Source organism: Phacochoerus africanus, chromosome 2, assembly GCF_016906955.1.
Source record: "Phacochoerus africanus isolate WHEZ1 chromosome 2, ROS_Pafr_v1, whole genome shotgun sequence".
NCBI lineage: Eukaryota > Metazoa > Chordata > Mammalia > Artiodactyla > Suidae > Phacochoerus > Phacochoerus africanus.
In genome coordinates this window covers 265,338,559-265,352,640 of record NC_062545.1, presented here as the reverse complement: position 1 = coordinate 265,352,640, position 14,082 = coordinate 265,338,559, and the positions used below count along the sequence as shown (strand labels likewise).

The window sequence follows — 14,082 nt, the reverse complement described above, 5'->3', positions numbered from 1 at the left end:
TTTTCAATGCTCATTGTTATTGGAATAATCTCTTCCCCTTTGGTCATATCTCTTATCCATTTATTCTTTAATAACCTTACATATGACATTACACAAAACTCACATTCATCTTGTGTCTCAAAGCCCTAAACTCCTTTGTGTGTATGTGCATGTGTGTGTTTAAGTTTTGGCTTTTTTTCCAGTACTTAATAATATTATTACATTTGACATTTTTACAGCTTTTTTGAAGTATACAAATATTTAAAGAATTATTATGGTGCTCTATTCTTGGGTATTAGTTTTTCAATTTTTATTTGATTAATTATTTTGGATTATAGTTATCTTACAATTTTTTTTTAGTTTCAGGTATATAATAAAATGATTGTACCTTATATGTACTTTTTAGGTTATTTTCCCTTTTATGTTATTGCAAAATATTTAGTAGAGTTCCATGTGCTATACAATTGATCATTGTTACCAATCTATTTTATATATAGAAGTATGTGTATCTCAAACTCCTATGTTTTCTCTCCCCACTTTCCCCTTTGGTAACCATAAATTTGTTTTCTATGTCTGTGGGTATTATTTTTGTTTTGTGTACAAGTTAATTTGTATTTTTTTGGTCTTTTTGCCATTTCTTGGGCCGCTTCCATGGCATATGGATGTTCCCAGGCTAGGGGTTGAATCAGAGCTGTAGCTGCCGGCCTACGCCAGAGCCACAGCAATGCAGGATCTGAGCCATGTCTATGACCTACACCACAGCTCATGGCAATGCCAGATCCTTAACCCACTGAGCAAGGCAAGGGATCAAACCCACAACCTAATGGTTCCTAGTTGGATTCATTAACCACTGAGCCATGACAGGAACTCCTGTATCATTTTTTTAAAGATACCACATTTAAGTGATATCATATGATGTATATTTTTCTCTGTCTGGTTTACTTCATTTAGTATGATAATTTATAACACCATTGATGTTGCTATAAATGGTACTATTTCATTCTTTTTTGGCTGAGTAATATTCTGTTGTATATATATATGAAGCATATCTTCATTATCATTCATCTGTTGATGGATGATAATGAAGTCATTATTAAGCATGTCATGGACATTGCTTCCATGACTTGGCTTCTTGCCTTCCAAAGCTACAAACATTCAGTTAAGTTTCTTATGTTTAGTTTTAGTAAAGTCCAAAATGTATATCTTCTCAATGCAGTAACAGGTACTTTTGACAATTTGCTAAAATATAAATAAATTTTAATTTAATTGCTTTTTTGACAATAGGGGAGCAGAGAGTAGTCAATCCAATTACCAAATTTTCCTATTCCAGGAAGAATAATTTCCCCCCTAAACTGGATATTTGTGTGGAGACCAGTCTACAGCTATTGGATAAATTTTAGTCTGGGAAATGAGTGTTATCTTTTCCACTGAGGTCTCACTTCTAATACGAAAAAAGCTAAATGCATGAATTTATAACTTATGCACCCAGAAATATCCATGGGTATGTATACTATGTGCCAGGCAATTTTCTACATTCTGGGAATACACATTAAATAGATGTATTCCATTGTAGCATTTACATTCCAGCATTCCTGATCAAGCTCATCCTCCTTTTTTTTTCCATAGCAAGATTTAACTTTCATAGATATCCTAAATTTTACATATTTTAAAAATTGTCATTTCTTCACTGGATGAAAGTGCTATGGAAGATGGTTTTATATGTCTGAAATAAATAAATGCTAGATTTTGTAGGTAAAACTTCTATGAATAAAAGAGTCATAAAAATGGGAGGTCAAGGAGTACTCATCCTGGTTCAGTGCTAATGAACCTGACTAGTATCCATGAGGAAATGGGGTTTCTTAGTGGGTTAAGGTTCTGGCATTGCTTAGTGGTTAAGGTTCTGGCATTTGTGTGATGTGCAGTGTAGGTCACAGATGCAGCTTAGATCCTGAGTTGCTGTGGTGGCAGCTGCAGCTTGGATTTGACCCCTAGCCTGTGAACTTAACATATGCTTCAGGTGTGGCCCTAAAAATCACAAAAAAGTGGGTACAAAAGTGCTGGAGTGTTTTTATAATTTAACATCATGTGGTCTAGGTAGAGCTCATTGGGAAGGAAACATCCAAAGATGTAAGTGAGGACAGGTAAGTGAGCTGTGGTAATACATGGGCACATCTTGGAGTCTAGCACCTAAAAATACTCCAAGGTGACATGGTACCTGGCCTATCATAGGGACATTAATGGGACTTCTGTAGCTAGACAGAGTTAAGTGTGGAAAGGATGATGGGTGATTATTTCAGAGATATTAGATGATCAGATTTGTAGGGCACTTATGATCATAGTAGTTGTGGCTGTGATGGCATAGGTGGCTATGGAGGCTCCAATCTAATCCCTGGCCTGAGAACTTACATATGACATGGGGAGGTCAAAAATTAAGTAAGAATTTCCCTAACAGGAGAAAGGAATCAGTCACTCAAATCCAGCAAGCACAATGAGTACCATATAAAATAAACCCAAGGAGGCATACTCAGAGACACATATTCATCATTGACCAAAATTAAAGACAAAAGGAAATCATTAAGATCAGAGCACAAATAAATGAAATAGACATGAAGAGCATCATAAAAAATATCAATGAAACAAAAAGCTTGTTCTTTGACAAGATCAACAAAATGGATAAACCTGTAGCCAGACTCATCAAGAAAAAAAGAGAGAGGACTCAAATCAATGGAATTAAAAATAAAAAAGGAGAAGTTACAGTGGACATCACAGAAGTACAAGTCATCTTAAGGGACTAATATATGCAACTATATGACAATAAAATGGACAATATAGTAGAAATGGACAAGTTCTTAGAAACGTACAATATTCCAAGACTAAACCAAGGCAAAATAGAAAGATGAATGGAACAATCTCAAGAAATGAAATTCAAAGTGTGATTTTAAAAATTCCAACATACAAAAGTCCACAAGCAAATAGCTTCACAGGTGAATTCCAACAAACATTTAGAGAAGCTCTAACACCTGTCCTTCTGAAACTATTACACACAATTCAAGAGAGGAATAAACACTCCCAAACTTATTCTATGAGGCCACCACCACCTTGATATCAAAACCAGACAAAGATACCACAAAGAAAGAAAATTACAGGCCAATATGCAAAAATATTCAACAAAATACTGGCAAACTAAATACCACAATATATTAAAAGGATTGTACACTATGATCAAGTGTTATTCATCCTGGGGATACAAGTTTTCTTCAATATCTGCAAATCAATCAGTGTTTTCCCAAATCAATCACATTAACAAACTGAAGAATAAAAACATATGATCCTCTCAATAGATGCTAAAAAATCTTTTGACAAACACCAACCCCCATTTCTGATAAAACCCTCCAGAAAGTGGGCACAGAGGGAATGTACCTTAACATAATTAAGCCCATATATATCAGACCCATAGCTAACATCACTCTCAGTGGAGAAATGCTCAAATAATTCCCACCAAGATCAGAAACAAGTCAAGGATGTCTGCTTTCTCCATTATTATTCAAAACACTTTTGGAAGTTCTAGAGACAGAAATCAGAGAAGACAAATAAATCAAATGCAACTAAATTGGAAAGGAAGAAGCAAAACTATCACTGTTTGCAGATGAGATGATACTATATGTAGAAAATCCTAAAGATGCTACCAGAAAACTGTTAGAGATCATCAATGAATTTGGCAAATTTCCAGGATACAAAATTAATACATAGAAATCAGGAGTTTCCATCATGGTGCAGCAGAAATAAATCAGACTAGGAACCACGAAGTTGAAAGTTTGATCCATGGTATCACTCAGTGGGTTAAGGATACAGCATTGCCATGAGCTGTGGTGTAGGTCACAAGACATGTCTTGAATCTGGCATTGCTGTGGCTCTTCCTAGGCCAGCAGTGATAGCTCTGATTAGAACCCTAGCCTGGGAACCTCCACATGCCACGGGTGCGGCCCTGAAAAGGACAACAGACAAAAAAAATCAACTTAATTTCTATGTACCAACAATGAAAAATCGAAAGAGAAATTAGGGAAGCAATCCCATTTCCCATCCCATTAAAAAGAATAAAATATCTAGGAATCAACCTACCAAATAGACAAAAGAACTGTACTCTGAAAAAGACACTGATGAACAAAATCAAGGATGACACAAACAGATGGAAAGACATACCATGCTCTTGGGCTGGAAGAATCAATATTATCAAAATGATTATGCTACCCAAAGCAATCTACTGATTTAGTGCAATCCCTATCAAATTACCTAAGATGTTTTTCACAGAACTTGAACAAAATATTTTAAAGATTGTTCACAAGCACAAAAGACCCAAAACAGCCAAAGCCATTCTGAGGAAGTAAAATGGAACTGGAAGAATCGGGATCCCTGACTTCAGACTATACTACAAAGCTACAGTCATCAAAACTGTATGGTACTGACACAAGAAACAGAAATAGAGACTAGCGCAATAGAACAGAAATTAAACTCATGCACCTACAGTCAACTAATCCATTATAAGTGAAGCAGGAATATAATGGAGAAAAGCCAAATCCTTTCAATATGTGGTGCTGGGACAACTGGACAGTTATATGTAAAAATATAAAATAAAATGTGATCACTTCCTAATAAGATCACTAGACACAAAAATAAACTCAAGGGAAAGGTAGCAAAAATTAAGAATTTTCATGGTACAAAGGACATGACTATAATATTATGGCATGTTCATTTACATTTCTCACTTTCCCCAGTGCCCAGTGAGGCAAGAACAGCATGAGGAGGGAAAACCCAAGACATGTGTCCTATTTCCTCCTCCTGGGGTCCCCCATCTGGCCAGAGTATTAGGGCATGTTTTTATCCTGTTCCTGGGCATGTACCTGACCACAGTGCTGGGGAACCTGCTCATCACCCTGCTTATCAGGCTGGACCCTCACATCCCTACCCACATGTACTTATTCCTCAGCAACTTGGCCCTCACAGATACCTCCCTTTCATCTATCATGGTTCCAAAGATGCAGGTGAACATGCAGACTCAGCAATGATCTATCCCCTATGCGAGGTGCACTTCCCAGATATATTTTTTCATGGTTTTTGATTGTTTTCACAATTTCCTTCTCAAAATATTGTTTTGTGACAGGTATGTGACCATTTGTCAGCCTCTCTACTACAGCACCATCATGAAGCAGGAATTGCATGTCTCCTTAGTAGCTGTGTCCTGGTTCCTCTGTTGTATCCATGCCCTGTTGCACACTCTTCTCTTGGTCCATCTGTTCTTCTCTATGGACAGTATCACCTTCCAGTTCTTCTGTAACCTCACTGACCTCCTGAAGTTGAGATGTTCAGAAACATCCCTCGGTGAGCTATCAATTTTTCCTGTGAGAGGAACCCTTTTCATCCTGCCTTTGAGTAGTATCTTGGGCTTGTATATTCATATAGGTACCACAGTTATGAAGGTCTCTTCCTCCAAGAGCCTCTTTAAAGTTTTTTCCACCTGTGGCTCCCATATCTTCATGTTGTCTTTATACTATGGGACACTTGCTACTATTTACTTTTTCTTCTCATCATGGGACTCCTATGACAATGTCATAATCACTTCTGTCATGTATGCAGTAGTTACTCCCATGCTGAACCCCTTCATCTCTAGCCTCAGGAAAATAGACAGAAAACAGGCCTTAGAGATATTTGTCAATAGGGCTAACTTTATGAAGTATAATCACTAAAAATTCTTATTGCAGTCATGAGCACAGTGAGATATACCTCCTAAAATTATCACAAGTTTGGAAACTCTGTAACTTCTGATATGCATTCAGCCATCATTTATATTTTTAATATGTTGATAAGGTCCAGTTTGTTACTTGCATTTTTAATATTGCTTATCGTTAATATTTCTATTTTCTCATCTCTCATAAAGTATCTGAAAATACCCTATACAAAATATGTCACATAATTATGATTTTGGTTTTTGTCTTTTTCTCCTTTTATATATGTCAATTTTTGCTTTTTTTTGTGCTATGTTATTGAGAACACACCAATTTAGCATCATGTTCTGCTCCTGTGGACTGATGCTTCTCTGCTAGATGTGCTGAAATTGGCTTGCATTGGCTTCAAGCTGATTGTGAACATCTCTTTTCAAGTCCACAGTCAATGACAGCAAGCTGGTGGATTGAAATCAGCCACTAAGGGCAAAATTACATTATGGAAATTGGAAAATGCTACAGAGTAATGCTCTCCTATGATAGGGAGCCCTTTCTTTTTCATTCAACAGCACACCACTGCATTTATAGTTGGAGATTTCTCTTTATCCATGGCTCCTACCCCACTTCTCATTTCCTTCCCCTGATATTACTTTAAATATGCCAGCTTTTTTTAGTTAGTGTTAACATGTGTTTCTTTTCCAACACTTTAAACTTTCTTATGTCCTTATATCTGGAAAGTGTTTGTTCCTAGGTATGTAAAGTTAGGTTTTACTCTTTTCATGTATGTTGAACATCATTGTATTTCTGGAGAATTTGATCTATTAACATCCCATATAATCATAATGTATTTGAATTTATGTTTTCCACATTTCTATGCATTTTCTAATAGAGATATCTGATTTCATATTTCTACTTGCTTCTCTTTATCACTTTTGCTTAAATAAATATATATTTGGTTATTCCATATCCCCTAATTAACTTATTAATCATACATTATTTTATTATTCCTTTCCATGCTTTATGTATAGATTATCTCTTGATTTTTCATAAAAAATTTATTTTATAATGTGCTACCCAACTTGAAGTGTACCATTTTATTTTATTATTTTTTTTTCATGTTAGCATAGATTTTATTCACTGTAAATGTATATTTAGGTGGCATTTGGTACATTCATCATTGCTATTTTATGCTAGGCCTTCAAAAGGGAAATATGGAATCTCAATGCAATTGAGTGCTTCACAGCTATGAAAAAATAATGACAAAAATACCTATGAATGAATTTGGAAGATTTTCTATGATATATTATTAAATGGAAAAAGCAGTGCATAAAAGAGCATGTATAGCATGCTACTTCCTATGTTAAAAAGAATGGAAATTAATATATACATGTATCTTCCCATTGAACAAGTAGAAACACAAGGAAAAAAATAGAAACTAATGAGACTGTTTACTGACAGGTGTTGGGGTGGGAATATGATAGAAAAGATGGAGAGATGCATATATTTATTTGTATAGTTTTGACTGTGTTAGCTCTCACTACTAAAAATATGAAGGTCGGGGAAAATAAAGCAAACAGAATAAAACAAAAATAAGTCTAACTATATTTTGAGTTAATACCATAATCAGACTGAAGGGGGAAAAAGTAATTAAGTTATTGAACACTGAATTTTGTCTGTAAACTAATTTCACAATGATGAAAAAAAAGTAAGCACATTTTTCGGCATGCATTTTTTTTCAGCTGAAGTTAGTTTGCTATTAACAGTGGTTTTAATTCAAGATTCTGTAATTACATGTATTCAAAGATTTAGTAAATAAGTAAACTTGTCCTGGACAAGACAATGACTCCTGAATCAGGAAAGGTGCAATGTACATGGAAAAAGAGAGGCTACTCTATAGTGTCAAACTAGAATTGAAGTTAACAATTTGAACTCATGGGTTACTAATGTGTATAAACAGATTGAAATTATATATCAACATCTGTCTGGTCCACATCTCCCATTCTTTCTGTCCCACTCTTGACCCATCTCTTATGGGTAACCATTCCTTTAGTTTGCTTGTTTCTAATTTCTATACCCTGTGTTTATTTTACACATATTTCCTGGCTGTATTTTCTGAAATTACTTAGAAGCCTTATAAGCAACAAACACAAGTAATGCCAAATTTGATTTTTGAATATCAGTGTCTCCTAACAGGAACCAAAGTGACTTAGAAAAAGAGATGATAGTAGGTCTGGAGCCAGGACACAAGGCCAGTGAAATTTTGCTGGTTTTTAAAATTAAAAGTGCTCGCTGAATCAAGGGTATATGGAAACCATTTGAAAGGGCTCCCATTGACCAAATATGGATAATTAGAACTTCAAAATTAATAACATCAGTAATTACTTACAAATCAGAGAATAGTATGAATTCATGAGTCTGTGATGATATAAATATATCAGTGAAAAAAAAAAGTGAATATGGAGTAAGGAGAAGTCCCTGTCTATCATATAATATAGCTAATAACCCTAATGGAAATGATCAAATTAGAAAATCACCACTTGGCCCACATATTTACAATAGTTTTTTCCATATATGAATCATCAATGGGTATTAGATATAGCGGGTAAAATTGTATTAAGAAAAGTGTTGTGGTTACATAGTCTCAAAATATCTACCAAAAGATACCTAGTTAATTACAAAGGTTAAAATAGTAAGATATTGTAGAGAACCTGGCAAAAACTGCCTTAACCAATTGAACAATGATAAAATCACTAGTAACTGGATTTTTTTTTTCCTTTTGATGGCTGCACCTGTAGCATATGGAAGTCCCCAGGCTAGGGGTTGAATCAGAGCTGCAGCTGCTGGCTGACACCACAGGCACAGCAACTCTGGATCTGAGCTGCCTACAATGCAGCCTGTGGCAACACCAGATTCTTAAATGAATGAGTGAGGCCAGGGTTCGAACCTGCATCCTGCTGGATACTAATCAGGATTATCACCTGCTGAGCCACAAAGTGAATTCCAAAGAACACAAATTCTTAATGAAGCTGTGCAACTTTTGAAAAAATCTGGGAGTGTAAGGCTTATGTTTGATATTATTTAAGATATAGGTAAAGCCCTTAGCCTAGGACCCAAATATACATAAAATGTTTCAGCATGATGAATAATAGTTTGTGGAGTATTCTAGCATGAAGCAACTTTACTATCTTCTTTATTGAAATAAAATTTTCAGGGCCTGTGTACCTCACTGAGTAGAGCATCAGACCTTAAATCTGAGGGTGGAGGGTTCAAGTCCCTATTCAGGCGCTGTGCGAAAATTAGTTTGCAAACAATATTATGTTAGTGTCAGGTGTATTACGTAGTGATTTAACATTTTAATACATCATGAAATGATCACCACAATTATTAATCTAGTAAATATCTATTCCCATAAGCTTCTACCAGTATTATTGAGCATATTCCTTATGCTATATATTAAATCCCAAGGTTTCTTTATTTTATAACTGGAGGTTTGTTCATCTTCACCCACATCACCTATTTCATCCCTCTCACCCAGACACTGTTTCCTCTGACAACCACTAGTTTCTTCTCTGTATTTATGAGTCTATTTTATTTGGTTTAGTTGATTTGTTTTGATTTTTAGTCTCCAGGTATGAATTAGGTATCATGATATTTACCATTATCTCTCTGCCTTATTTCACAGAGCATAATACCTTCTAGATCCATCCATGTTGTTGGAACATGGCTGTGAATTGTGAGATGCACTTTAATATCTCCCTTATAGCCGTGTTGTTGCGAATGGAGATGGCAAAGATTTTTAGCCACCAGGATGGGATGGCACAGACATTTGTTTTCACTGTTGCAGATTCACTTTCTTTCTTTTGTGTTTTCCCAGAACCATTTATTGAAGAGACTAACCTTTCCCGATTGTGTGTTTTTGGTTCCCTTGTCAAAGATCTGTTGATCATATATGTGTGCAATTATTTCTGGCTCCATATTCTCTTCCATTTGTTATATGTGTATTTTAATGTCAGTAACATACTGTGCTGATTTCTAAAGGTTTGTAGTATAATTTCTAATCAGGAAGTGTGATGCCAAAATTTTCATCCATTGTCTGAAAGATAGCTTTGGTTTTGTGGGTCTTTTGTGGTTTCACATGGATGTTATAAATGATGGTGATGAGATGTGAGCTCCAACACACTTCAGGGTCAGTGCTATGGGATCTCAAGGGCTGGTCCTACTCTGTTCCTTTATGCAATGAATGGAGTGGCAGATTACATTGTAGTTTCTTCAAAGTTCAAGGGTATTTGTGACCTCTCCTTCTCCTCATGAACAGGTAGAGATAAGACCAATATTTCACTGATATTAGAGACATCTTCTGGGACTCTTGTAGTTCATCCCCTTTGGTCCCTGCACTGCATCCATCTCAAGAGGGGCACAAGAAATTGGGCAATTAACTCAGTTGGCTTCTTCTCTAACCAGAAACTTGAGGGTGTGTTCCCTGGGGTCTCAGTCCTGTTGGTTAATTCAGATCACCCTCATTGATCTTGTTCTTATAAAAAGGCATAGTATTGCAAAATATCCTCAGGCCATGGGGACATATGAGATGAATCCTCAGGTAGTAGCCTGGTCCAGCATAGATCAAACCAAGGTGGGGAACCATCACTTGGCCTAGATGGGTATGTTGATATGATGATGAAGAAGAAGAGGTAGAGAAATTGTGTGTTTACATTTTTCATATAACCATGTATTTTTGGTGGCTGATTCACACACCGACTTCCATGGTGCCACCAGGCTCAGGGGGCCATAATATTCAAATTAAATAAAATGGCCTGAAATTAATATGTGGTTTCCTAAGTTGTATTAGCTATATTTCCAGTCTCCAGTAGCCACAGGAGACTGGTTCTGCTGTATTGGACAACACAGCTATGGAGTATTTCCATCCTTGTGGAAAGACCTATTGTATAGTGCTAATAATAGACCATGGAGGCTGGAAATATGCAATACATGTGTGTACTCTTCAGTTGCTCTGTGCATGTTGCTTCTTTTTGTGTTATTTTTGTGTTCGGTTTGAACACAGGGTGTTCTCAGTGTGTGTATTGGAGTTTTTGTGTGTGAGTGTGTATGGTTTGTGAGTTTTATGGGCGACTGGATGTGTTTTTTTTTTATTTTTAAATAGCTTATGAGGTATAGTTGATACAGAAAAAAACTGCATATATTTAAAGTATAAAATTTTGAGATGTTTGGACATATGAACACACTTGTAAAGCTACCACCACAATCAAGGTCCTCAACATATCTTTCTCCTCCCAAAGTATCTTGTGTCCTTTTTTTGTGGTAAGAAAACTGCACATGAGATCTACCATTTTAAGGAATTTTTAGGTGTGAAGTATAGTATTTTTGACTCTAAGCATTATGCTGTATGTCAGGTCTCTAGAACCAATTCATCTTGCACAACTGAAACTTGATTTTAATTAAATAACAACACTCAATTTCCTTTCCCCATATCCCTTGGTGATTGCTGTTTATTCTCTTCTTCTCTTAGTTTCTCAAAGTGAAGTTGTGCAGTATTTGTCCTTGTAGGACTGGCTTATTTCACTTAGCATAACCTCGTTCTGGTTCATCCCTCTTGCATAAATGGCAGGATTTCCAAGTTTTTTTCCAAAATGATATTCTATTTTATGTATATGCTACATTTATCCATTCATCTCTTGATGAACATGTGGCTTGTTTCCAGAGCTTATCTTTTGTGCACAGAGTTGCTGTGGATATGTAAGAGTACATGCATGTCTGAGATCCTGATTCCTGTCTTTTCTGTGTACACCCAGAAGTGTGATTAATGTATCTTGTAGTAGTTCTATTTTGAATGTCTTGGGGACTCTCCATACTGTTTTCCATATTGGCAGCATCACGTTACATACCCACAAACAGTGTAGATGGGTTTTTGTTTGCATGTTTTTTTAAATTGTGTGTGACAAAAGATTTCCTTTGTAAAGTTTTAAGTAAGTTGGTATGAATCCATACAAACCTTCACACTTCTGACTAGGATGAGTATAAGTTGGAGAGGGCCAAAAACAAGAACGGGTGTTTTGTGTTTGTGTCACTATGTGTCATGCTGAGTGTCTGTTTCTGTGTATGACATACTCACAATCTACTTCTCCTTTCCTTGGATGGCTGTAGAGCAGAGAGGCCCATGTGAGGACCTTGAAAACATGTGTAAGCATTTGACCTGGTCAGACAGCCATGCAGCCTGACTGTTCTTTTTTCTAAGTTTTAGATAAACAGCTAGAAAAGTCATTTTATGCTACATTGGGGGCACTTGGTCAAGATGGTTTGAAGTTTACTGATTTTCTCCCAATGTTCCTCATACATATTTATTGATTTCAACATTTTCATTCTGGGGAACAAGGCGGGGTCAATTTTGGAACCTTGTCTAGTTAATCAGGCAACTGTGAATTCTGATATAGGTCCATGGTTCTACAGCACCTGTAACATCTTCACGTTGTGGTCACCTCCTTGGGCAAATTCTCCTGTCGCTCACTTTGCACGTATGCTTGTAAATGAGCCATTTTAAATCCATAGTGATGGAAGAGGGGAGAGAGACAATAACAGATATGAAGGAGTTTATTTATTGGAATTTTTTTAAAGCAGTGATTCAAGTTCTGTGGACCTAATAATCTTAAAGGATTATTCACGATCTGGTCATGTATTGTTTTCTGGATGTGAGAGTGAGACCTCAGAAGGAAACCTAATGTTTGTCTTTTATTTCCTCTCTCCCTCCCTTCCCTCCAACTTTTTTTCACTCCCTTCCTTTATTTCTTCCTCTCTTTCTTTCTTTCATTCCTTCTTTCTTTTCTTTGGTATGTGTTATACTCATTCTGATGATAAAAATAAGTATGTGTTAAGCACATTAGTTTGTACTTGGTACATTAATCTTCCAAATAATACTTGAAGTGGTGTGTGTGTGTGTGTGTATGTGTGTAATACAGACACAAGCACATTAGCCATCTGAGAGTAGAGCCATGGCAGACATTGTGTCTTAGTTATTACTCTCTCCCTACTGTATATCATGATAGCTACACTTTAAAATGAATGAACAATTATCTATTTCCACTGAAGGGTTTGATTGAAGTCATATGCTTTCTCCAAATGATTGTGTCAGTGTTCAGAAATATCAAGTTTGTTCCTCTCACCAGACTGGATGAAGTATCACTGTGTGAGTGCAATGTGGTGAGACCTGTCTTCACACTTACATAGTCACTCTGTGAAAACTGGTGACCAAATGATAACTGCTATGCATGGTGCTTCTAAGTTCCAGGAATTTCTGACTTCTCTCTATTCCCAGAATAGAGTAAAGCAACATGAGGAGGGAGAACCAGAGGATCATGTCCAAGTTCCTCCTCCTGGGGCTCCCCATCCAGCCAGAGCAGCAGGGCATGTCCTTTGCTCTGTTCCTGGGCATGTACCTGACCACAGTGCTTGAGAACCTGCTCATCACCCTGATCATCAGGCTGGACCCTTGTTTCCCCACCTGCATGTACTTCTTCCTTAGTCACATGGACCTCACGGACATCTCCTTTTCACCTGTCACTGTCCCTAAAATGCTGATGAACATGCAGACTCAGGATCAATCCATTCCCTATGCAGGGTATGTGACACAGATATATTTTTTTGCTTGCACTGAAAATCTTCTTGCAGTGATAGCATATTATAGCTATGTGGATATTTGTCACCCTCTATGCTATGGCATCATCATGAGGAAAGAATTGTGTCTATGTTTCTTGGCTAAATCATGGCTACTCTCCTGTGCCAGTACCCTGACCCACACTTTCCTCCTGGCTCAACTGTCCTTCTGTACTCACAGCATCATCCCCCACTTCTTCTGTGACCTTGCTACACTGCTTAAGCCCTCCTTCTCAGATACCTATTTCAATGATCTGGTCATATTCACTGAAGGAGCTGCAGTACCCATTTATCTTTTGAGTTTCATCCTAATATCTTATGGCCGCATTGGTGTCGCTGTCATGAGGGTCTCTTCTACTAAAGGGATCTGCAAAGCCTTGTCCTCCTATGGCTCCCACCTCTCTGTGGTATCTATTCTGTGGGACAATTATGGAAGTGTACTTTTCCTCCTCATCAGGCCAGTCCCATGACAAAGACATCATTGCTTCCATGATGGACACAGTGGTCACCCCCATGCTGAACCCTTTCATCTACAGCCTGAGAAACAGAGACATGAAATTGGCTCTGGGGATACTTTTCAGAAACAATAACCTCTTTGCCAAGTGAGAATAACCTAACCAACATTCTTATTTCACCTGCTGCCCTTGTTCCAAAAGCCTTAATATATTTTAAGTTGAACACCAATATATCTAGCACGTTCTAAATCATCCTTTAAATTGTCGTG

General features: G+C 36.8%; 2 protein-coding genes across 2 annotated transcripts; both read left to right on the top strand.

The window, feature by feature from the left end:
- Positions 1–5,084: 5,084 nt before the first annotated feature.
- Positions 5,085–5,720, top strand: LOC125120896 (olfactory receptor 1J4-like). Its single transcript, XM_047769274.1, has one exon. The coding sequence runs from the start codon at positions 5,085–5,087 to the stop codon at positions 5,718–5,720; it is 636 nt and encodes a 211-aa protein (XP_047625230.1).
- Positions 5,721–13,036: 7,316 nt separating this feature from the next.
- On the top strand, positions 13,037–13,828 carry LOC125120895 (olfactory receptor 1J4-like). Its single transcript, XM_047769273.1, has one exon. It carries the CDS (start codon positions 13,037–13,039, stop codon positions 13,826–13,828), a length of 792 nt encoding a protein of 263 aa, XP_047625229.1.
- The last annotated feature ends 254 nt before the right edge of the window (positions 13,829–14,082 follow it).